Source organism: Plasmodium yoelii, assembly GCF_900002385.2.
Source record: "Plasmodium yoelii strain 17X genome assembly, chromosome: 13".
Lineage (NCBI taxonomy): Eukaryota > Apicomplexa > Aconoidasida > Haemosporida > Plasmodiidae > Plasmodium > Plasmodium yoelii.
The window spans coordinates 1325441-1349965 of record NC_036185.2 but is presented as its reverse complement, the minus strand read 5'-3'; the positions used below and the strand labels follow the sequence as shown (position 1 = coordinate 1349965).

At 22.0% G+C, this 24525-nt stretch overlaps 9 protein-coding genes across 9 annotated transcripts; 4 read left to right on the top strand and 5 right to left on the bottom strand.

The window, feature by feature from the left end:
* Positions 1 to 347: 347 nt before the first annotated feature.
* PY17X_1328300 (snRNA-activating protein complex subunit 3, putative) lies at positions 348 to 2189 on the top strand (the record flags this gene model as incomplete). Its single annotated transcript, XM_720491.2, has 1 exon — positions 348 to 2189. The coding sequence occupies one exon, from the start codon at positions 348 to 350 to the stop codon at positions 2187 to 2189; it is 1842 nt and encodes a 613-aa protein (XP_725584.2).
* A 1269-nt stretch (positions 2190 to 3458) lies between these two features.
* On the top strand, positions 3459 to 4595 carry PY17X_1328200 (60S ribosomal protein L27, putative; the record flags this gene model as incomplete). Its single annotated transcript, XM_022957112.1, has 4 exons — positions 3459 to 3469; positions 3737 to 3976; positions 4175 to 4285; positions 4517 to 4595. 4 exons carry the CDS (start codon positions 3459 to 3461, stop codon positions 4593 to 4595), a joined length of 441 nt encoding a protein of 146 aa, XP_022813583.1.
* A 1041-nt stretch (positions 4596 to 5636) lies between these two features.
* Positions 5637 to 6089, bottom strand: PY17X_1328100 (inner membrane complex sub-compartment protein 3, putative; the record flags this gene model as incomplete). The annotated part of the gene is made up of 1 exon (XM_724460.1): positions 5637 to 6089. The coding sequence occupies one exon, from the start codon at positions 6087 to 6089 to the stop codon at positions 5637 to 5639; it is 453 nt and encodes a 150-aa protein (XP_729553.1).
* A 1452-nt stretch (positions 6090 to 7541) lies between these two features.
* Positions 7542 to 11480, bottom strand: PY17X_1328000 (conserved Plasmodium protein, unknown function; the record flags this gene model as incomplete). The annotated part of the gene is made up of 1 exon (XM_022957111.1): positions 7542 to 11480. One exon carries the CDS (start codon positions 11478 to 11480, stop codon positions 7542 to 7544), a length of 3939 nt encoding a protein of 1312 aa, XP_022813582.1.
* Positions 11481 to 14306: 2826 nt separating this feature from the next.
* PY17X_1327900 (ubiquitin carboxyl-terminal hydrolase isozyme L3, putative) lies at positions 14307 to 15983 on the bottom strand (the record flags this gene model as incomplete). The annotated part of the gene is made up of 9 exons (XM_022957110.1): positions 14307 to 14402; positions 14499 to 14558; positions 14701 to 14754; positions 14840 to 14920; positions 15013 to 15080; positions 15199 to 15271; positions 15402 to 15470; positions 15617 to 15670; positions 15852 to 15983. The coding sequence occupies 9 exons, from the start codon at positions 15981 to 15983 to the stop codon at positions 14307 to 14309; spliced, it is 687 nt and encodes a 228-aa protein (XP_022813581.1).
* An 829-nt stretch (positions 15984 to 16812) lies between these two features.
* PY17X_1327800 (60S ribosomal protein L29, putative) lies at positions 16813 to 17543 on the top strand (the record flags this gene model as incomplete). Its single annotated transcript, XM_022957109.1, has 3 exons — positions 16813 to 16848; positions 17180 to 17245; positions 17439 to 17543. The coding sequence occupies 3 exons, from the start codon at positions 16813 to 16815 to the stop codon at positions 17541 to 17543; spliced, it is 207 nt and encodes a 68-aa protein (XP_022813580.1).
* A 1318-nt stretch (positions 17544 to 18861) lies between these two features.
* PY17X_1327700 (conserved protein, unknown function) lies at positions 18862 to 19743 on the top strand (the record flags this gene model as incomplete). Its single annotated transcript, XM_724464.1, has 1 exon — positions 18862 to 19743. One exon carries the CDS (start codon positions 18862 to 18864, stop codon positions 19741 to 19743), a length of 882 nt encoding a protein of 293 aa, XP_729557.1.
* Positions 19744 to 19999: 256 nt separating this feature from the next.
* Positions 20000 to 21889, bottom strand: PY17X_1327600 (uncharacterized protein; the record flags this gene model as incomplete). The annotated part of the gene is made up of 1 exon (XM_724465.1): positions 20000 to 21889. One exon carries the CDS (start codon positions 21887 to 21889, stop codon positions 20000 to 20002), a length of 1890 nt encoding a protein of 629 aa, XP_729558.1.
* Positions 21890 to 23041: 1152 nt separating this feature from the next.
* Positions 23042 to 24001, bottom strand: PY17X_1327500 (uncharacterized protein; the record flags this gene model as incomplete). The annotated part of the gene is made up of 1 exon (XM_724660.1): positions 23042 to 24001. The coding sequence occupies one exon, from the start codon at positions 23999 to 24001 to the stop codon at positions 23042 to 23044; it is 960 nt and encodes a 319-aa protein (XP_729753.1).
* Between the last annotated feature and the right edge of the window lie 524 nt (positions 24002 to 24525).

Below are 24525 nucleotides of genomic sequence, written 5' to 3'. Positions count from 1 at the left end.
TACCTTTTTGAATAAAAAGAAAAAGTTTGTGGTGCATACAAACATTCATTTTATTATAAAAAGAAAAAGGAGAAAAAACGAAAACAAAACTAAATGATTTGTTAGTTTATTATATGCTATTTTTCGTATTTGTTCCGTTTTTTTTTTAATATTATTATTTATTTATTTTTTTTTTTAAAATTTTTATTTTTTATTTTTTTTTTCTCCCATTTTATGTTATTTTTTTTTTGCAAAATTGGGTATTTATTTACCACACCTTTCCCCTCTATACATTTCTTGAGCAATAGTGGTAACTAGCTAAATAGTATACTTTCTTTTATTATCTGTACAATTTGTTCGCATATTTTATGGATGAAAGAAAATATAGTTCATTTAATTTGCCAATTCCCCACTTCCCCATAAATATTTTGTTTGAGACAAATGAATATGATTTTTATAAACTAAAGAATGGGGAAGAAAATGATAAAAAGAGGGATCATGAAAAAAAACAAACAAAAAATAAAAAACAAAATGACGATTTTGAAAGTGCAATAAATGAAAACGAAAGTGAAAGTGAAAATGAGAAACTGTTTATGAAATATCTCAAAAATATTGCTGGAGAAAATAAGGATAATAACAACCAAACTGGCAATATACCCATAATAAGTAGTAGCAATACACATAGCAGTAGTAATACCCATGGCAATAGTAATAATTTTCCAAATGAGGATATAGAAAATGATAACGAGTTAAATGATATTACTCAAAAAGAATCTCCTTTTTCAATAATCGATTCTATTGATACAGTAATAACAAATAAAAATGAAATAAAAAAAAATATTCATCTTTTTGAAAAATTTGATAATATTCATATAAAAGAGGAACTAAAAATGGAATGGATATATCATACAACTCCAAAGACATTTACACCTAAAATTGTTGACATTAACAAATTTGAAGAAGAATGTAAAAAAATAAATGAAAGACTTAAAATGGGACATTATTCCAAAGATATAAAAGAAGTGGAAAATTTTTGTGAAGAAGAGAAAAAAGAGGAAAATGAAGATGTCTCATTAGTTAATATAAAAAATTGTGAAAATAATGATAAAATAAAAAATAAATTTTATAAATATTTAATAAAAGTATTATTATCAGGTGTACGTAGTCCAAACGTTAGCGAAATTATTAATCATGTAGTTTATTATAATTGTAATAATTGGCAACATAAAATTGATTTGAATGTATTAAAAAAAGTAGCAAATAATTCTAAAAAAAGAAAAGTATTGAATAGAACAAAATGTTATTTAGATTGGTTACCAAAAATAGAAGATAATACATTTAGTAAATATCAGATTATAGCAAAATTAAAAAAAAAAACAATATCTAAAACGTTTAAATTGGTATGTGATTTTAATAATACTATATTAAAATCGATATATATAAATCAAAATACTATTGATACATTTTACACACAAGAACAATATTTAGTTTTAAATACAAAACAATTGAAATGTCTTTCATCTAGCAATATTTTTATAATTTCTGTTTCTTTTTATCATCCAATTCGAGGTATAAAAATAGCAGAATTTGAAATATTATCAACACAGACATTAGCTAATTTAACCGACGTTTTTTTCTGCTTTGATACTTCAAATTATGGTACTCCAAAATTTTCAGGATCTGTATATTATATTGATGGTATTCTATATCCAGATGTAAGAGATAAAGATGCATTAGATTATTCAACATGCATAATTAATTTTTATAAAAATCGAAAAAATATATCTTCATCTACTGGTTCATCTAATAGTTGTAATAATTTGGATGATTTTCTTAAACCTCCATATAAAATATACCAAGATAAAGCAGTTCTTAAAGATATACAAATTCCTTTATACAAAAAATGCTGTTTTTTGCATCAAGGGAATTGTGAACATAGAATTATTTTTAGTAATGTAAGACAATATAATAAATTTAGAGATAAAGATATTTCTCAATATCCAATTCGAACTTTTAAACCAAACATTGCAACAAAATATTGTATATGTTGTCACAAAAATGTAGCACAAAAAATTATTATAGATAGTTATTTATTCAAAGAAAACCCATCATATGTATGTGATGGTTGTTTCGAATTGTTTTTGTTAGACTCAAATGGAAAACCAGTTGATGATATGATGAAGCATTTTCAATATATCAACGACATTTGAGGGGAAAGAAAAAGAGCTATTTTATTAAATAATTAATAATTAACAATTAATAATTAACAATTAATCATTTTGTTTTTGTTTAACACCATATTTTACGGATAAGGAAATGATGCTTTCCATTAATAAAATTTGCAAAAATCATGTGAATTTTTTTTATTTTGTGTTTATAATATATTTTTTGTCTTCCTCTTTTCTATTATACATATTTTTTTCTTAATGTAATAAACCATATAGGGGAATGCTCATTATTTTAGTAAAAAAAAAAAAAATATAAGTGAAATGTGCATTTAAAAAAATACATTTTTAAGCATTATATTTTCCCCCCTATATATAATTAATTATATTATATATAGCACATATTTTTACACTTAAAGAAATTTTTATTTTTAACTTTTTGAGAATGACCAAGTAATACATTATATAATTTCATATATTTATTTGGCTAATAATTATTTTATGTACTATGTTATTAAATATGTTGTATACAGCCATAATATCATTATGATATAAATAATACATGCTAATAAATATTCATACGTATTTTTAAAGGCCTTACTTTTCAATAGGCTTATTTTATTTTTATTATATTAATGGAAATAAATAATTATTTTATAACATAAAATTTTATAAAAATTTTATTATATTAATTAAGAATATATATATTATAAATAGTTGACTAATTATGAGAAATAACCTTGTATATTTTGTGAATTTTTTTATTAATTAAATTATTATATATTTTTGTTGTTTTTTTTTGATATTGCCCTCTTTGTAATTGATTATCCCCTCAACTCTATCGCAAAATAATATTTCCGTAAAAAAAAATACAATAAACATTGCCTATTATAGCATATATATGTATGCAAGCATTATATATATATGCATATTTCTATATATTTTTTCTATATATTTATTATATGTATTACATATACATATGCTTATTTATTATGCAATAATTTGACCATTTTTATACGCTTATTTATTTTCTTAAAATATATTATAAAACAGTTCATATATAATAAATATATTATATATATATCGGAATTACTGCATTTCACTTATTTTTTTGAAAGCTATAAATGAAATATATTTTCAAATTTTTATTTCATAATTTAATAACAAAAGAATATTAATTTTTTTATTTTTTTTAATAAAAAAAAAATTTATAAATAAAAAAGGAACCAAGCCTTTACAAATTACATTTTACTTTTTCAAGTATCTTTTAAAAAAAGAAACCAATTATTATTCTATAAAAACAAATCATCAAAAATGGGAAAATTGTAAGTTATGCATATTACATTTATTTTTATGTTGTAATTATCGCATAATTATATATATATATAATGATTTATGTGAGCATTTTTATAAACTTTTTTTTTTTTTTTTTTTGGCGTGGAACATAAATGGAATTATTCATAATTGATATGCAAAAGATAGCTACTATTGATGCTTTCGTTGCAGAATGGCTGTCGTTTTGTTATTATTAATATTATTTTTTTATAATACCAATATTATAAACTATAATTATATATGTTTACCTTTTACAGACTTAAGCCAGGAAAAGTTGTTATAATGTTAAATGGAAGAAGAGCTGGTAAAAAGGCTATTATAATAAATACCTATGAAGGCCAAACAAGGGAAAGACCATATAGCTATTGCTTAGTTGCAGGAATCGAAAAACACCCATTAAAAGTTACAAAAAAAATGTCCAAAGGAAAGATAATAAAGAGATCAAAAGTTAAAGCCTTTGTAAAATACATTAATGTTAACCATATCTTACCTACTAGGTATTTTAAAAACATATAAAATTCACATATAATTTTGTTATATCCATTTTATGCCCTTCATACATATATAAAATCGACATTATGTATACATATATATATGTGGCTATATAAGTAGAAAATATTTATATGATATAATTTTTCCCCTCTTTCAACAAACTCATTTTTACTTATATATTTCTTCATTCGTTTTATGTTTAGATATCAAGTTGCTAATGATTTTGACATTAAAAATTTAGCATCCGAAGATCTTTTAAGGTCAAAAAATAAAAAGAAGGAAATTAAAAAATTAGGAAGAGTATTTAGAGATAAGTAAGTTTTATTTATTTTATTTTGTATATAACTATTCTTACTCACAAATGAATAAAATTATGAAAATATAATTTTCATCAATATTTAACTATATATGATCCGCTTATCGTTTTATTTAATCACATATTTATGGCTACTTCTTTTGTATATTGATTTTATTCATATATAACTTTATGTTGTTTAATGCTATTTCTTCATATATATTTTTATTTTTGTTGTTTCCAATTTTAGGTTCTTAGATCCAATTAATAAAAAAACTGGAGAAGTGTCCAAGGATGTTTCATTTTTACACAAAAAATTATATTTCTAATTGCATTTTAATAGTAATTTTTCCCTGCATTTTCAGATAGTTTAATGAAAATTTTTTCATATTTATGTAGATTCATGTTACGAATATGTATTATAATATATATTTAAATTTTTAAGACATTAACAATATTCAATAATTAATAAATGGTAAACTCGCATATTCTATAGAATAACCTAATATTGTAAAAAAATAAAATAATTGCACCAGTTTATGCGAATGCATTATAAGCTAGTATTGTGATCAACGCACAATATTAAATTATTTATATAGCAATGCAAAACAGGTTTTAATTTAAATTGGGTTAAGGTTTTATGGTGTTAAAGCACTATCTTTATATTTTCATTTTTGTTAACAAGGGAAATTAAAACAATACAAAAAATACGAAAACATGATATTATGTGTAATATATTGTTTTTATTTATAATAGTCGGGAAAAAATTAAAATTTCCAGTTTATAGAAATTTAAATTAAGGTAATTCATAATTTAAAAATTGGATATAATACATGCTGATAATATAAATAATATCAAATAAGACAAATAATAAGGATAGGAAAAAATAAAATACATATAAAACAATGCAAGTCAATATAAATTAGATATAATGATAATAAAAAAAAAAAAAAAAAACAATAATAATGATGATGATAAGCAAATAATGCTTATCTAATATATTGTGTATATTAAAAATGTCTCGAATTATGTAAAACAAAAATGTACGCAATTGTTAGTTATATGTGATATAAATATTTTATATGTATTTTGCAAACGCGTGTTTCCCCATATGCATTCCTTGTATAATAATATAGATAGGTGAAACACATCTTTTACGGTAAATTGAATTTATGTTTGTTTTTCCTTCTTTATTATTTTTTGTCTTTAATTTATCTTCTCTGAACAATTTAATTATTGAAGGTGCGTTTTTTTTTTTTTTAATTTTTCATTAATATATGACAGCCTCATAGTAGCAATTTCTTGTTTTGATTCACCACTTGGACACCATTGTAATGTGTGTGAATTATTATTTTCTGTGCATTTCATTCTTAAGCAGTTAAGCAATATTTGTTTATAAATTCATAAAACATTCTTTCCTCTCCAGGACTATCCATTGCAAAGGCAATAGCTTTAAGTGTACTAATTAATCGGATTCCTATAACCTTAGGTGATTTTAATAAATTTTGTTCTGATTCTAATAATGATTCACAACTATTTCTGTGGAGTACACACTTAATATCATTAAATTTTATAACGCGAACTTTATTATCCAAGGATAGTTCAAAGCATTTTTCATTTAAAAAAATTTTAAAATAACATTGAATTTCATTTCCATCAGGAAATGCTACTCTAATTGTATTACCATTCTTATATTTATCTATCCAAGTTTCTAATGTCCAATTATCATACTCATCATATTTTTCTTGGCTGGGATATGCATATATATCTATATTGGATTTGTTGTTTTTTAAGTCGTTAATGCAGCACAAGCTGTTTCCCATTTTGAAAATTAAAAAAAAAAAAAGAGTTAAATTATTTAAAAAAAATGTGTGTAAAGTGCGTATCGAAAAATTACAAAATTATACTATGGAAAAGTTTAAGAATTTTATAACTCTCAAAAATATATAATAAAAATCATAAGCAAATCAAATATTATCAAACAACGTAAAATAACATATGGAGCATAAAAAATAGGCCAAACTGAAAAGTTGCTAATAATTAAAAGAGTGAAATTAAAATAAACTCCAAAATTAATCAACACTAAAGAACATTCATAAAAAATAAAATTATTTATTTGGGTTTTATTTTTCGTTATAATCATAGGAAAAATATTTACAAATTGTTTACATAAAGCATAATAAACTTTATATAAATGTGCGCAAAATAATAGAAAAGTTCTACTTAAAAAAATGAACAGTTCAGAATTTATATGCAAAAATAGCCAAAATAAGAAAAAAAAAATGAAAGAAAAAAAAAATATAACAATGTATAAAATAATAAATGTAAATTATGGACTTAAACAATGTATGTAAATTTATTGTAAAGTAAAACCATATTGAATTGTGCTACTTTTTTATTTGTTTGTTATTATTTACAATTTTATAATATTAAACTATAGTAAGGACAAATCAAAAATAATATATATATTTTTTTCCGTTTTTTCTTTTTTTTTGTGTGAATATAAATTTATTAATAAAAGAATAAACTATTCAAAATATACTTAGAAAAACTTACGTATAAATATATTTTCTTTTAAAAGTACTGAATTTTTTATAATTTTTTATTTATATGCCAGAAAAAATTAAAAAGGTGGAAAAATTTTCATTCTACACAAATAGCATTTATATTTAGAACAACACTGATATATACATGTATATGGTCAATATATGTATATGTGTGTACAAAGAAATTGACAAGACATTCACACACGGACACCGAAAAACTTTGAAATCAGTTATATGTTAATAAAACAATAAAAATGATAATTTAACAAAAATTGGAATATATTGTATGTATATATATATATATTATAAAAATAAATATTCGTTCTTTTTTGTTCCTTTTTTTTTGGAAGGACAATATCTTCAATTTTGATATTTTCACATATTTTTTAAAAAGTAATAAGCACCTGTATAAAGTTTAAATGAAATATATTTTTTTTTATCACATTTAAGTTCGTCATTATGTTTACCACCTTTCGAGTGTTATTTATTTTGCAATTTTTTGTTATGTTATTTTTGCACATTCGTATAGCATTATATAGTTGTAGTTTCGTCAACTAGGTTATTTATATTTTTTTTTTTTTTTCAAAATTCTTAATGAGGAGAATTGTAAAAATAGCTTTTATTTTCCCATTTTCTTTTTTATGTTCATTTTTTATATTTAATGTTTTACACTTTTAATAGATTATATTATGCAACATTTGTAGTTCCACAATATTGACGTGGATTTCCTTAAATGAAATTTTGATTTGGTTCGGAATTTATATATTTATTATTATCCATATTTGTATTATCTTTTTCATTTAGTTCGTCACGTTTTAAATGATTGGCATTCATTTTATGACTAATAGAAGTTGTAGTAGACGTCCTCGAAATTTCACGGTTTCCAATATTATAGAATTGTACATTTTTTTTAGTAGGAGTAATATATGTAGTAGTAGCAGTTGTAGGGTCGCCATCGTTTTCTAGAGGAATTGAATCGCTTTGGATATTATCACTGTTATCACGGTGGTGTTTATAAATCATCTGTACACTGTTGGACATATTTAAATGACCAACTGTATCATTATTAGGGTTAACAGAAGATACATTATTTTTTCCTTTATGAAAATCATTTAGTTGATAATTAGAATAGTATAAATTTCCATTATTTTTATATTTTTCATTATAATTTGTGAAATTATTTTTGTTTATTTTTCCATCGGTTTCAATTTTATTTTCTTTAGAAGTAGTATCATCTATCCATCCTTTTTTTTTGAAATAGGTATTGCAGTCATAAAATAAAATTTGTGTATCTAAAATAACATCAATAGGGGTTATTTTATTTTTTATTTTTTTTAATATGTAACAAGTTTGGCAAATCATTAATTTCTGTAATTCTTCTCTGTCTAAATTTTCTATTATATTTTTTAATAAGTAAAAATATGTCCCGTTGCTAAAGTTTACTTTATTGTCTTTGAAAATGCGATTGTATTTTTTGTCCACATTTTTTTTATAGAACCTATGAGGACATCTATCAAAACAGTTGGAATTCCCCCCTTTACTAAAACATTGATTTAAATGGTTAGAATAATGAAGATAATCATTTTTGTGCATATCTTTGTTTGTATGTTTGGATATATCTATACCATTTCTTGATGAGTCACAGTTATTCGGTTCTTTGGGAACATGCTTATTTTTATTATCATCATTATTCAACTCTCTTTTGTGATAGCTGCAAAAGTTGTCATATCTTATGTTATTATTTAAGTTCTTGTGCTCATCTATAAAATTGTAAGAAATGTTTATAAAATCGTGATTTTCTTTATCATTATAACCTTTTTTGTAATTATCAGTTTTATTATTATTTCGATTATTTTCATCCATATCCTTTTTATCAGAATTATTATAAATATTATGAGGAATAATATAATCCTTTAGTTTCAAATAATTATAAAAGCTGTATAAAATATTTTTTATTTCACTATTTTCTATATTAGAAACATTATTATAGTTTTCCCCCATATTATCATTTTTATTTGTGTTTTTGTAAACGACGGCATTAATTGTGTCTTTGTTTTTAGTGTCTCTACAATAAGGTAAACTGTTTTGGTATGTCTTCATAACGTTATGATTACTTTCTGAATTTTTCTTTTTATTATCAATTGGATTATTATGTTTGTATATATTTTCATTTTTTAGTAAATTTTGTGTACCTTTCATCGGTTTATCCATACAAATAAAATTATTATCATGTTTATCAATTTTTGATTTAGCTTGTTCTTTTTTTGTGTATCTGTTTGAATAAGATATATCACTTTGTTTAAGAATGGTAGTAATATTTTCTTTACTGTTAAAATTGTGTAGTTGTATATTATTAGCCCAATTTTCATTGCTCGATTTAGAATTCATCATTTGATTTTTTTTTTTCATAAATGTGTAGCAGAAAAGATTAAGAAAATAATCATTTATACTTGTATTTGTTTTATTTAATTTGTAAAAATAATTTTTTAAATATTCATAGTTCTCTTTAAAATTATTTGAGATATTATCATCACTTATTGTGGGCATATTATTATTATCAACTTTGGGGATATCATAATTTTGATCTGTATTAGAGTTTGGTAAATTTTTATAATTTCTATTTATGGTTCCATTTTTTTGACTAATAATATTTATCGAATTTATTTTATTATTTTGTCTTTTTAATTTTTCATGGTGAGAAATTTCTTTATTATGAGGTGCATATTTTTTATTTGAGATATTTGTTCGTAATAAATTTATCCCTGTTTTTGCACACTCATTTTGTGGCATCAATTCATTTTGATTATTTTTATTTGCACAAAGCATTGATGGTACACAATTTGTATATGACTTTTCTAAGGCATTTATATTTTCCTCATTTTTCGATTTATTTATAATTACTTTTTCATTATATTCTTCTTCAACTTTGTTATCACACCTTTCATAATTATTTTGTGATGATAAGATGCTTTTTAATTTGATTTTTGGAAAATCACCATCATTACAATTAACTTTTTTGTCTAGTTGTTTTTTTTCTATTTTTGAAACAATATTTCTATTAGTAGCTATAAATTTATTCTGGCATGATTGTAGAATCTCACTTTTGCACCGATTTTGAGAAGACAAAGACATATGAACTATATGCTCATTTTTGTTTATTGGTAATAAAACTTTTTTATATTTGTTAATAACTGATATATCCTTATTTATCATAAATTTATTTTGTGTACCCCTTTTTTCAACATGATTATTTATAGTATTTTCATTTCCTTCTAGTTTATTAATTTGAGAAACTTTTTTATGTAATGTGTCTGTGGAATTTTTGGAATTTTCATTTTTTTTAATTTGTTTATTATTTTGATTCTCTTTTGAAATTTTTCTAAATGGAATAAATTCAGTAGCATTTGTCTGTTTGTTAACACATTCAATAAAGTTAGTTAATACATTCCTGTCGATAATTTTTTTTATGTTAATTTTTTTTTCTTTCAATTTATTTTCTTTAATCATATCATTTCTAATTTCACTATGATCATCTTTCTTTCGTTTTTCAACTTTTTTTTTATCATTATGTATTTTCGTTATTTTATCATCATCTATAATATCTGGTATATCTAAATTTACTCTACTTATTATATCTTCATCTTTATAACTGCTTTCACATGATAAGTCTTTAAAATAATAGTTGCTCCAACAAATGTTTATATTTTCTCCATCAGTTTTACTACTTCTATTACTTCTACTTGTGGATCTACTTGTACTTTCTTCTAAATAATCCTTATATGTTACATTTTTTATATCTAAAAATATTTTTTCATTTTTATTGTATATATTTATTTGTTCTCTCAATGTTTTATCTTCTGAAAAATATTTCACAGTATTTGGATTATTACTATTGTTTATACTATTATAACCCGAATCACTATAATTTTGATTGATTTTGAGGAATATACTTTCATCAATTTTATTTATATTATTCAAAATTTTTTCATCATTTATTTTATTATTATAAGCTAAAACCGATTTGAAATTATCAAATTTATTGACTAAAGACAAATTTTCATTTTTTTTAATTTCATCCCAATTATATAATCCATTGGTGTGTTGTAATATTTCATTTTTTTTTATATTTGTTTTATAATTTTGTGTATTATTTTTTTCTTTACAATTTTGATTCACATTTTCATATTGACTTTTTATAAAATTTTTATTATCACAATTTTCAACCTTTTGTTTTTTCTTACACATATTGATAGTAATATTAATGTGCTCATTTCTTTTTTTTTTTGAATAATCGATTTTTTTCTCATTATGGGAGTCTGTACATGATTGAAATAAAATATCATAGCATAGAATATCTTTTTGATTTCCATTAGTTTCAATATTATTATTATTATTATTATCAACACTTTTGTTCAATTTATTTTCAGTATATCCAGATTCTTTGTAGTTATATGATTGTTCCTTGTCATTGTCTTTTACATCATATTTATCCATTTCTATAAAACCCAAACTATTCAAATCTGAATTTGTTTTTTTCTTTTGAAAATTTTGTCCTTTTTTTGTCGGAAAATTTTTTATACATTTAATTGCTCCATTTTCTGAACATTGAATTTTCAACGTTTCTTTTGGGGGTAGGTAATTAGGGTGTGCCATATAGAGCACGTTCATGTATAAGAATGCAAAATATATGGATGTATATATATATACATATATTTATGCGTATATATTTATACGCATATAGGTAGGTCGACATATATATCTATGTATATATAATGCACGGAGTAAACAACCGTTGCACCTTTTTATTTACAAGGGTTAATTTGAAAATATTTTCTCAAATTATTCCATATCACTTTATTGAATATATTTGCCAATTTTAAAAATCACACCATCTGCTCCTTCTACAATGTTTCTATTTTCGAAAAAATAATAAATAAAATATAAAAAATATAAATTGTTAAAAATTTAATCGTACATACTCTATTTATAGACAATGCGTTATTATCCGATCGGTGACTATTATCTCAATCAAAAATAAAATATCGTTGGTATTATATATATCCTTTTTTTGTATGAATAAAAAGGCGAGTTTTGGCTATACCATGTACCGATAGATGTAGCACATATGCATATACTTGGATAAAAGGTATAAATAAAAGTAGAATACAATTTAAGTGATATATACAACTTATTTATAAATCTGTAAGATGAACTATTATATAGATGAAAACTATAAGTCGAATTAAAAATGTATATATATATATATATATATGCATGTAAATTTTATAAAAAATTGGCATACATTAAAATAAGGATCGAAGAAGAATAATATACACATAAATTATGAAGCCCAAAAATGTTGCAACTTAATTTTTTGGATTGTAAAAAGTGCAAACGGATGAACACACACATGCATCTTTGCATGCGTATATCAAATATAATAACACGAAATCATGGTTTTATAACTTTGTACTTATTGTACAATTTAAAAAAAAAACATTTCATAATACACAAGAACTTTCACATGACTATTTATACATGAATATATATGCATATGTATATTTGTAAAGTCGAAAAATGAATATTAAAAATATATCATAAAATATATGGAAATTATTACTTTACAACTATTAGAGCATTTAATAAAATATAACTAAATGGAAGTTTGATGTATAAATTGAAAAATAGAGAGAATCAAAGTGTGACTAAGCAAATACACACAAGCATATACATATATATATATTACAAGAAAAACTTATATGAACAAGAAATAAAAATGTGCTACAATTTCAAATGTAACCCAGTATAATACAACACTTTTACACCATATTTTGTTAGCACACAAATTTTGATACTAAATAAAATCATAAAAAATTATGAAGATATGAAAAAAAATTTAACAGGACTCTGTATGTGGAAATCAATTTTTTAATATCTCATATTTTAAAATGAGAATATTTATAGGATACTATATATTTTTTAATTTATTTTTATTCATTGTGCAAAATATAGGCTACCCGTTTTTACTTATTGTTTTATTATTTTTTTTTTTTTTTTTTTGGAGGTAGTAGATATCAATGATAATATAAAATCGTTAATATGAAAAATCAGAATTATAAAAAATAGATATACACCAGTAGATCGAGAATAAATTTAAATAAACGTTTTAAATTCAAACCATGCAAAAATAAAAAAATAATGGGGCGAAATAAAGAATGAATAAAAATGCGAAACCATAGATTATGAAATAGGACGAATCCTTCAGAGTGTAAAAAATTGTTAAATAAATATATAGATAAATAATACATATATATACACATGTATTATCACAAAAAAATATATATTGAATTAATCATATGTAAATATATATGGTTGTTTATATTTATTAAGATACATATATAGACAAATAAGCTATATATCGTTTCCAAAAAAAAAATATAATGTAACAGAACTATGCAAAAAAATATAATTTTATAAATTTCTATAAATAGGGAATATTGTTAATTTTAGTTTTAGTTCTCATTTTATTTTCATTTTAATGCTAACATTCCTTTTTTTTAAGTATAATGCTTTTAGTAGCTAGCGTAAACGGCAAAAAAAAAAAATAATACACACGTTTAATATTTTTAAAAAAATTTTATTAAAAATTTAATTATTTAGTTCACATAAAAATTTATCAATATATTTTAAAATTTATAAACGCATTTTTTTTGTATCAGTGGTTGCAATCGTTCAGGAAGCTATATTAATAAGTTGCACCCAAAATAATAACTGAAATGGCTACGTATCGTTCTGTAAGGCTAATCTATATACACATACTGAAAGGTATTATATATATATTACGGTCATATTGCAATAAGTTTATTTGTTGCATGCAATTATATTTAAGAACAATTAAATAGGAACATTTTATACGCAAATTTGTTTATTTCGTTTTCCCATATTCCGTTATTTTTTTATATTACAACAAAATAACCATTATGTCCTTATATAAAAAAAATATTTTTACCATTATTATTTATATCTATAAAAAACGACTTAACAAATGAGAATAATAAAATGCATTTTCTCTTTTCCTTTTTTTTTTTTCAAACACACGATTGCCCTTGTTAATATATAGCGATATTTTTTTAAATAAAATACAAAATAAATTGTACATATATTATTCATATAATCAAAATGTATATTAAACTTTTAAATAGAAAATTTTAACAAAATATATAATAGAAAGATTTTATAATTTTAAACAAAGTTATTTATTTGTGTGTAAATATATGAAGTTTATATGCCTTTAGTTATATTTTGTGGAGGTGTTTAATAAAAAATTATTAAGCTTATCCTTAAAAAAATATAGCTTTATTTCATCAAGACATAATTATGTACAAACTTTTAGTTATACATTAAACTAAAAAAAAATATATGCATGGGTATATAAATTTATTTATCATTTTTTGGGGCCTATATTTATCTCAGTATATACTTAAGGTAATAGCTTTACACTGTGTCGTTTGGTACAATTGCAAGGGCAGAAAAGCTGTGGCAATCTTGATATTTGCTTATAAAGTTATCTTGGATTAATTTTCCAGCATCCTAAAATAAGAAATATGAACATTTAGGAAGTATATGGATAAATCTATATATATATATATATTGTTGTATTTGCTTAGTGTATATATAAATTATTACATATACAAAATTGGTGCTCGTGGTTTGGCCATGAATTATGGGGTGATTTTTTCTTCCATCCTATATTCGAAAAAAGTTCGCACATGCATGTATGTATGGATATTATAATGAGAATATAAAAAAATGTATGCAAACTATTTAATATACTATCAACAACCTAATTTTTTACATTAATATGCTACTAAAAAATATTTTGACTTACCAATTCGACTAGCATTCCATTTATTTCTAAGAACACAATAAAATGTGTGTCAACCTAAATGTTGCAAAAATAAATAATAATTTATATATAGTGAATAAAGTTGAAATTTTATCGTTATTAAAAAAGGTATAAGTCTCACATCAATGCTTTCTCCTGAATTTAATTCATTTCCAGAAAACTCATGGTGTAGTTGTTCAATAATATCGCTATTCTCAAATTCCTTGGAAAAAAAATAAAATAAAATTTAAAAGTAAGGCAAATAAAATTGAAAAATAAGGCAAAGAAAATATAAGAATGAATAAAAAAAATAACCATTGCGCGGCCTTCCGGTTTTAGGTGGTCAACTTTATTAAAAAATGTGTCCAATACGGAATCTTTATCTTAAAATGGGAAAATAAGATATACACATGTACATTTTATATATATCGTTATTTTTTATGATGGCATATTTATATAGTTGGTAAAAAGAAAAAAATAAACCGATTAATAAATCTATACCTAATGGAAATGTATTCCTCAAATTTGCAAGCAAATGCAAAAGTGCTATAGTACCACAAGAATTTGAGACGGTCTTAATTTAAGGAGATAAAAAATTATTTTTATAAATATAGTATATTTATTAATACAGATAATATACATATGTCTATATATATATATATATATATTAATAATGAAAAATTAAATTTTATTAATTTGTTTACTTGCTTTATGAACCAAATGTTGCTATCGTCATTTGTTGTATTTATGTGACTTGAACCAATGTTATTATCCTTTTTAAAGGAAAAATAATAGAAAAATAATAGAAAAATAATAGAAAAATAATAGAAAAATAATAGAAAAATAATGGAAAAATATATAACATTACAAAAAATGACGGGCTTTATAAAAAAAAAAAATTAAACCTTTTAATTATTACTATATCATCCTTTATTGGATATAAGAATATTATTGCGTGAACAGGTTTAGGTATCTGTTAATATAAGTTAAAAAAATATATATAACCCATTTAGTTTACTTCCATATATTAAGACAACGTACTTTTTTATTTCTGTTGTTATTTTATATATTCTAATAAATTACAACATTTTTATGCTTTCATTTTTAATATATTTTTTTTTATTTATTTATTTAAAAAAAAAAATAAAATTAACCATATCTAATAAATCCTTGCTAAAACCATAAATGTCTACAAAACTTAACTTTTGTTGTCCAAGTTTACAAGAGTACAAATACAACGAATCGGGATTCGATTCTATTGGTATCCATATTTTTTTTTTTGTCATTTTCGTATTTTATTTTTACCCAGAAGAAAATTGTATATGGAGATATAAGTATTATTATTTTATTATTCAATTATTTATTATATATATATATTTTTACATGTGTGAAATATGTAGCACCACGTTGTATATGTTACTAAATTTTACGAAAGTATGTTATAAATAAAAATGTAAAAAGTGAAATATTGTACTATTTGCTTAATTATAATAATTTGTTTTAATAAAAAAAAAGGAACATGTTTTTTAATTTATTTTATTTGAATTTATTTTACTTTTATTATTTTATTTTTTTTTTTTGATATATTACTCTATATACTTTTTATTAAAACTGCGGGAAAAAGGTATATATATTTTTTCCCGTTTTTTTTTTTTTAAAGGGGATTAAAGTGCAAAGAAAAATATTATGGCATATTTGTAAGTATACCTATATGAATGTACATATTAACATTTTACTATTCCAATTTATGATAATAAATACGAAAAATATACAAAATTATGTATGATATTATATATATAATAATATATAGATCCAAATAATATATAAAAAAAACATATTTATGGTAATTTGGTTATTGAAAAAAAATATATGCCTTATTTATATACGTATAAACACTAGTAGTAGTATTTATTTATGTAAACTTTAAAAAATAATAATTTTTTTTTTAAATATATTTTTACCAAGTTAATAATCACAAGTTATATATTTTTAATACAAAAAAAAAAAAATTTTGTTTTTTCTCAAGAAATATTAATTTGTACTTTAGAAATACAAAAATCCTTTCATAAATTTTTTTACAAAAAATATATAATATTATTTAAAAATAATTTCAAGATGGCCAAATCAAAAAATCATACTAATCATAATCAGGTAAATAACATAATATGTTAAACGATGTTTTTAGTTTGTTTTCCGCTTTTTAATAAAAATAATATATACTTATATATATATATATATATATATATATATATATATATATATTATATCTCAGTCACCTTTTATTAAACGTGCTTGAATTTTTCTATTATATACCAATATTTACTTTATATAGAAAAATTTAAATTGTTTGTTATATATTCGCAAATAAATGCGTACATATACACATGCTAATATCCTTATAATGGAACTATCACATGTATATGTATCTCCTATAATTTTACATTTTTTTTATCATTATTTTTGTTTTTTTTTATAAATATAGAATAGAAAGGCACACAGAAATGGAATTAAGAAACCAAAGTCTCATAAATTTATGTCACGTAAAGGGGTATGTTTATAAGCAAACAACTATTTATTTAGTTATATGTTCTATTTCATTAAAATATTAAAAAAAAAATTTATAGTATCGTTGTATATATCATCAATAATTTTTCGAATGAGCTTTTTTTGTATATACTTTTTTTCATTTTGTACTTTGTCTGCATTTTTAATTTAACGTTTTTTTTTTTTTTCTTTCGTAGTTGGATCCAAAATTCTTTAAAAATCAGAAATACTGTTTAAAAGGAATGATTAAAAAAAAACAAGAATTAAGAGAAAAAGAAAAAGAACAAAAACAAAAAAAATGAACAACGAACGACCTTGATAACTATTATATTAATTTTCCATGATAATTAGTTAAGTTTTTAAATAGTCTAATTTTTCTTATTTTCATGTTTTATAATCCCTTTTTTTTAACGCGAATTGCTAAAAACATGTTTTTTACGAAGTATAACTTATAACATCATTACCATTAGGGTTTTAAAATTATACTTAGGAATATATAAACACTATTATATAATTTATATATTACATTTAACATTTCAACATATAATATACCCTTAAATGTGTTAGGGGAAAAAATATATCTACAAGCATCTCAACTTTTTTATTCTAATATATTTTAAAATGTTGGGAATAAATAATCTTATGTATAAATATATATATATATTATTACTGTATAAGGTTAACTACACATTTTTTTTAAAATGTGCTATAATACTTGGTAGAGTTTTAATATCTGGTTTTACTTATATTATTCATATCGGTGTTGTTTATATTTTTTTATTGTTGGTATATTCTAGCCATAATTATTATAAATAGGGATTGTATGCACATAAGATAAAAACGATAAAAAATGTTAAAAAATTATAAAAAATGTTAAAAAATTATAAAAAATGATACACAGAATTGTACACTAAGTATTACCTTGTTTATTTTAAAACATGGTTGTCAGTACAATAACCAATACTACATATTTTTTTTCATTTACATTTATTTTTTCCCTTGGATAATAAGCTTAAGAAAAAATAAATATTTAAGTACTCATTTAATAGTACCATTCGATAAAAAAAATGAAATGTAAAAATTAGTTGTGTTGAAAGTGAAATAGTAATGAAAAAATAATGAAAAAATAATAAAAAGATAATAATAACATAATTTAGATGAATAGCATATACAACAGCATACAAAGATATATTTTATAATAGGTAGATTATATAATCATGTATAATTTTAGAAAGGACTATTTAACATTATGAAAGTTTAAAGACTCACAAATATGAGTAGCTTTATTTTCAATTCCCTATTTCGTATATATATATTTTTTTATGTATTTATTTTTGTTTATTATATTTGTTTATTATATTTTTTATTATATTTTTTTATTATATTTTTTTATTATATTTTTTCTATGGATGGACGACTCGTAATAAATGAATAATTTCTACACTGATTATAATACACTTAATAAAACACAAAAAAAAAAAATAGCCATTTTATAAAACATTCACATACCCATTAAATGGATTGAACGAAAAATACAAAACAGTGAATAATAATATTATTAAAAAGAGAAAAACAAAATAAATTAAAAAAAAAACTTTTATTCTATAAAATATATTTAAAATGTCGTCAATTAAAATCAATAAAGATGAAGGAAAAAGAGTTCACATTTGGATAAAAAGTGCTATTGGCACACCAAATAGAAGACAATATAAACATAAAAATATTATGTACCCATATTTTCGAATGTATAAATCACCATATAGGGCTCGAGATTCTAGAACCCGACAAGCTTTTTGGCCATGTGTTGATAAGTATCCTTGGCATACTCACCAAAAAAGATGGGTAAAAAGTGATAATTTAAATGTGAAATTTTTTGCAGAATTTACTAATAAACCTCCGAATAGAAAAAATTTATTTGAAACATGTCACACATTACCATTTAATGGAATTAATTGCCTTTTTTGGAACCCGATATACTTTAATAGTTATAAATTTATTTTGAAAAATTCAAAAAAGGAAGATAAACAAGATGATAATGAAAACTTGGATGAAGAAGGAGCTGAAATAAACAATGATATACAAGGTGATACGAACAACCCCAATATAAATATTATTCAAGGGGAATGTAATGAATTACAAAATAAAAAAATAATACGAATAAACAATTATTACTATATTGTGGAAAAAGAAGGAAAAAATAATATGTACTTTCATCTAAAATATATCCAGTATAGCATGCGCCCATTTAGAGGGAAAATAATTGGAGATCTATATATAAATGATAAAAAAATTCGGAGTAATATTGCACCAAAGGGCGCAGTAAATGGGGAATGGAAATATGCATATCCGCATATTCATATTAATGAAAAAATTGCTAATAATACATTAAATTATACTATTACAGATATGCAAATAACAGACCAAATTATTAAAAATTTGGTTATCGCTGACAAAAATACCTATAGACCCCCTTTACCAAAATGCTTTAACCAGTCTAAATAATTTTTTTTTTTTGTTTCCATTTTTTTTAAACACCATAAAGGACTATGACACATATGTGTGGATATATTTTATTTTGGTATTATTATTATTAGTTATTTGCTACTTTTTCATATTTTTTTATGTTATTTTTTTGTTATTCGCTTGCAAAACATTTGGAAGCACAAATAGAATTATTATATTAAAATATATTTTACGGAATTAAGCATGTTTTTGTCGTTTTTGTAAATATGGCTAGTAAAAAAAATTGGCTAGCTAGCTAGCTAATATCACTATATAGAGATTTTTTATAAAACTCCCCCAATAAATGAGGTTCTAATGTAAGCATATTAATTTTTTCTTTGTCTAATAAATTATTGTGCATAATAAAATCAATGCAGAATTTGCATAATTGTTTTGAATTATTTCTATAACTTATGAATAAAATATTAAAAACGTTATATCGATCTATTTTATTTGTAATGGCTTGTTCACATAATTGTGCTAATCTAAATAAGTGGAATTTGTTTATAGCTAATATTAAAATTTGTATATACATTTCAAGTGTAAAATCAGTAGGCAAATTGTCTGTATAAAGATAATCAATAATAATTAAAAATATGTCATAATTTATATCATTAATTGGTATATAAATCATAGGATCATGGATATTACTGTCTACTATTTTATTCATTCCATTAATTATTATATTTTTATTTTTTTCTGAAATATGAATATTAAATAGGGATTTAAAATAAAGGCATCTTGATGATAAAATATTTCTGCACCCATAAATGTGTTGATCTTGTAAAATAAAAACAACATCAGCAAATAAAGAGTTATTAACCATGCCTTTGTAATGATCCAACAATCCTGAAGGTGCAACATATATATTTTCGAGTTTTAATGCATATATATTATTTAAAATATTTTTTTCATTAAATTTTCCAATAGAATATATAACATTTTTATAAAAATGAACATTAAGATTATTTTGTGAACAATTATTTCTTGTGGTCAATTTTTCCCATGTTCTTTCATGAATATTATATTTATAAAAATCGTATAAATTTCCACAAAAATTATTATTATATCCCCCTAATATATATATAGACTTATTATATAAAAAAGACCCCATCAAACATCTAGCCATTGGTACTTTGTCTTCTTTGTTATTACAATATGTATAACTTTTTGTTTTTTTTTTTTGATCATTTAAACTTTTTATAATACTTTTATTATCCTCATTCGAATTTTTATTTGATATTTCTGTATCCATATTATATTTAACTTTTGACCAAATTCCAGATTTTATATGATATTCATAAAAAGAATTTAAACAACTATCTCCGTTATATCCTCCAAAAATATAAAAGTATCCATCAAATATATGACTTATTGCATATGTTCTAGGATTAGGAATTTCGCCACTTTGTTTTGCTTTAATCCAATTTTTATGATTTAAATTTAAAATATATAATTCATTACTTAAGTATTTTCCGTTGTATCCCCCAAATATGTACAATAAACCTGATACGTCATCAACAGATATTGAAAATCCAAACAATGTTGAAGGTGGACAATATCTGTTGTTTATTTGTTTATTTTTTTTTATTTTCATTATTTCCCATATTTCTTTATTAAAATCGAAAAAATATAAATCAGTTGACCATCTCCTTTTCCCGTTATATTCGCATAATATATACATTTTATTGTTATATAAAAAAGCTGAATTATGTTCGCTTTTTAATAGACAATTATTATTAATCATCTTAATCCATTTATTTTCAATTATATCATATTTATAAAAATGATTTAGTCTTTCTTTTGGTATATATCCACCAAATATATATATACAGTTTTTATATAATACTGATGCAACTCTGTTTTTTTCAAGAAAATACCAACTATCCTTATCAATATTTATATCTCTGTTTTTAGTTATATTGCTACTATTAGAATAAAATATACTACTTTCTGATGTATCAATTTTTTGTCCATTCTTCAATTCATTTTTTATATCTTTTATTGAAGAACTAAGTTTATGCCATCTTAAAACATTTCCATTTATAATGTTATTTCTACTATTAACGCTTTCGGCACTTTCAGAATGTTCGCTATTCTGGATAGGGTATAATATAGAATTTTTTTTGTCGCTACAATTTGCCATATTTTTTATTTCGTTTTTGTGCTTATTTGAAAAATGTTACAAGCTTAATAATTTGAGGGGAAACGACAATGCTATTTTAAAAGAGCAGAAAGATAAGACGGAATAAGATTTAAAAAAATAAATAAATAAAAACAAAAACAACAAAAACAACAACAAAAACAATAACAAAAACAATAACAAAAAGATTGTGTGACAATATAATATACACAAAAAAAAGGTTACAGAATAAAACAATTGAAAAGACAAAAAAACAATTCCTTGATCCTCATGGATAAGAATATTTACTAAATTTTTATAATATTTGTTTATTTTTTTAAATTAATTACAATGATTGTTTTTTTTTAAAATGAGTTTATAAAAATTTGCATAGTATATTAACGCGCACATATGTGTGTAAAAAAAAAAAAAAGTAAAAATGTATACACTTTGCAAACTGAAAAATATGCGATACAATATCAGTATTAAAAAATCACATATAAACTATTTGTTTAAAAATACGGAATTGCATATATATAAATGTATAAACTATATATACATCGCTAGACATAACACAATTATGCCTCGATATTATTTATAAAAAAGAACATGAGCAAGTATAAAGGGAATTAATCGGATATAACAAAGTATTTTGGAAAAAAATGGAAAATAAAATAAAATAAAATAAAATAAAATAAAGCGCATGAGCATAATGAAAAAAGATAAAATAATTATCGCATGTCAAAAAAAGATATAAATATATGAAGAGTTTATAAAACCATATATTATGTGGTAAACAAATTAAATTAGTATATATTAATTAGTATTACATATAATAATAATAAAACAAAAACAATTGCTCAAATACTTAATTCGAGGACTAATATATCTTGCAATAATCAAATTAAAAAAAATATGAATTTTATGAGGGCTGGGATTAAAAAGGGTAATATATGTAGGCATATTTATGCATATGGGTAAATCTTCTTGAGTCATTGAAAATATAAGAAATCAAAGAAGAGGGATAAAATTAATAATCATACTTGAACCCAAAGCAAATAATAAAAAAAAAATATATATGTATGGGCACCGATGTGGATATACTCGGATCGTTTTTGATGCACTTCCCTATACATATATATATACATACATACATATATGCGGTTGCCCCATCCTTCACATAATAGCGCATCCAGTTCTTTGACAATAACTACAACAATGTTCATCAGGTTGCTCATCTTCTGGACCCTGAGAAACGCTATAGGATATACTCATTGCATGGTCGTGTAAATTATTTGAATTTTGTCGAAAAGACATAGAACTATTATTGCTAAAGGAATTATTGCTATTAAATTGTGATTTATTTTTATTTTCAAGTTCAAGTTTATTACATCGAATAATTAATTTTTCAACTTGTTTTTTATATGAATTAATAATACTTTCAGATTCTTCTTTTACCATAGTTAACTCATTTTTTTCTTTTATTAAACTTTTAATATTTAAATTTTTTTGTTGTATTTCATGATTTCTTTGATTTAATATTTTATTTAATTGGGTTTTTTGTTCTTTTTCCTTTTTTAAGGATTCTAGTTCTTTTTTTTGATTTTCAATTATATTATCATAAGATTTTATTCTATCATTTAAATCTTTTAATCCTTGTTCCCCTCTTTGTAGTAATGAATGTACATCATTAGTATTATCATTATTATTTAAAATTTCACTATCAAATTCTATTAAAAAAGTTTTAAATCTTTCAACCATAGCCATTTTTTCACTTAGTGCTTTTTTTAAATCTTGATTAATTTGTTTTCTTGCTCCTAAATCTTCTTGTAATAATAATGTCTGTGTTGATGATCTTTCAACAAAACATTTATCACAAACTCGAACTTTTTCTGAATAGCTATATTCACTTATTTTTATTTTATTATCTGAACAATTTGAGCAAAACACATTTCCACAAGCTCGACAATGATGTTTTCTTACCCTAACATTAAAAAAAACATTGCAGCTATAACAATTGGTTACTTCCTCATCAGGTACCCAATGTCCTCTTTTATCTATTACAACATTTTCAGCATCTCCAAATTGTGGTGCTGAAATGCTTGTGGAAAATTTTTTATCTTGATAATGCCCCATATATTTTTAGTATTATTTTCGTAAGTATATTTTGGGCTAGGTGTTTTTCCAAACTTTATTTTTTCCGTTTTTATTTGATGACGCAACTGCTATTTTTTTTTTAGTTATATACTTAATAAAATAAATAATATCGATACATAAAATATTCATATAATAGTTTTGCTAATTTAAAAAATAATTACTAAGATATACCTTTAATTCAATTTTGCGCAGCTGCTTAATATACTTAATTACGCTTTTATTATTTATTTTCTATTTTTATTTTTTTTATTTTTTTTAAATCTTTATATATATATATATTTATATATATATTTTTTTTTTTCTTGAATAATTTTGTAGCTAAAAAATATGCCTATATATAAATAAATTTTACCCATTCGGAACCAATTCTATTAAGAAATGGGGGAAGCTTGGCATATTGTATAATACTACTATTAAATATATATATTTCCTTAATTATAGAAAATATATCATTTGCAGCACACATTTTAAATTTTATTTTATTCGAAGCTAAATAAAATTAA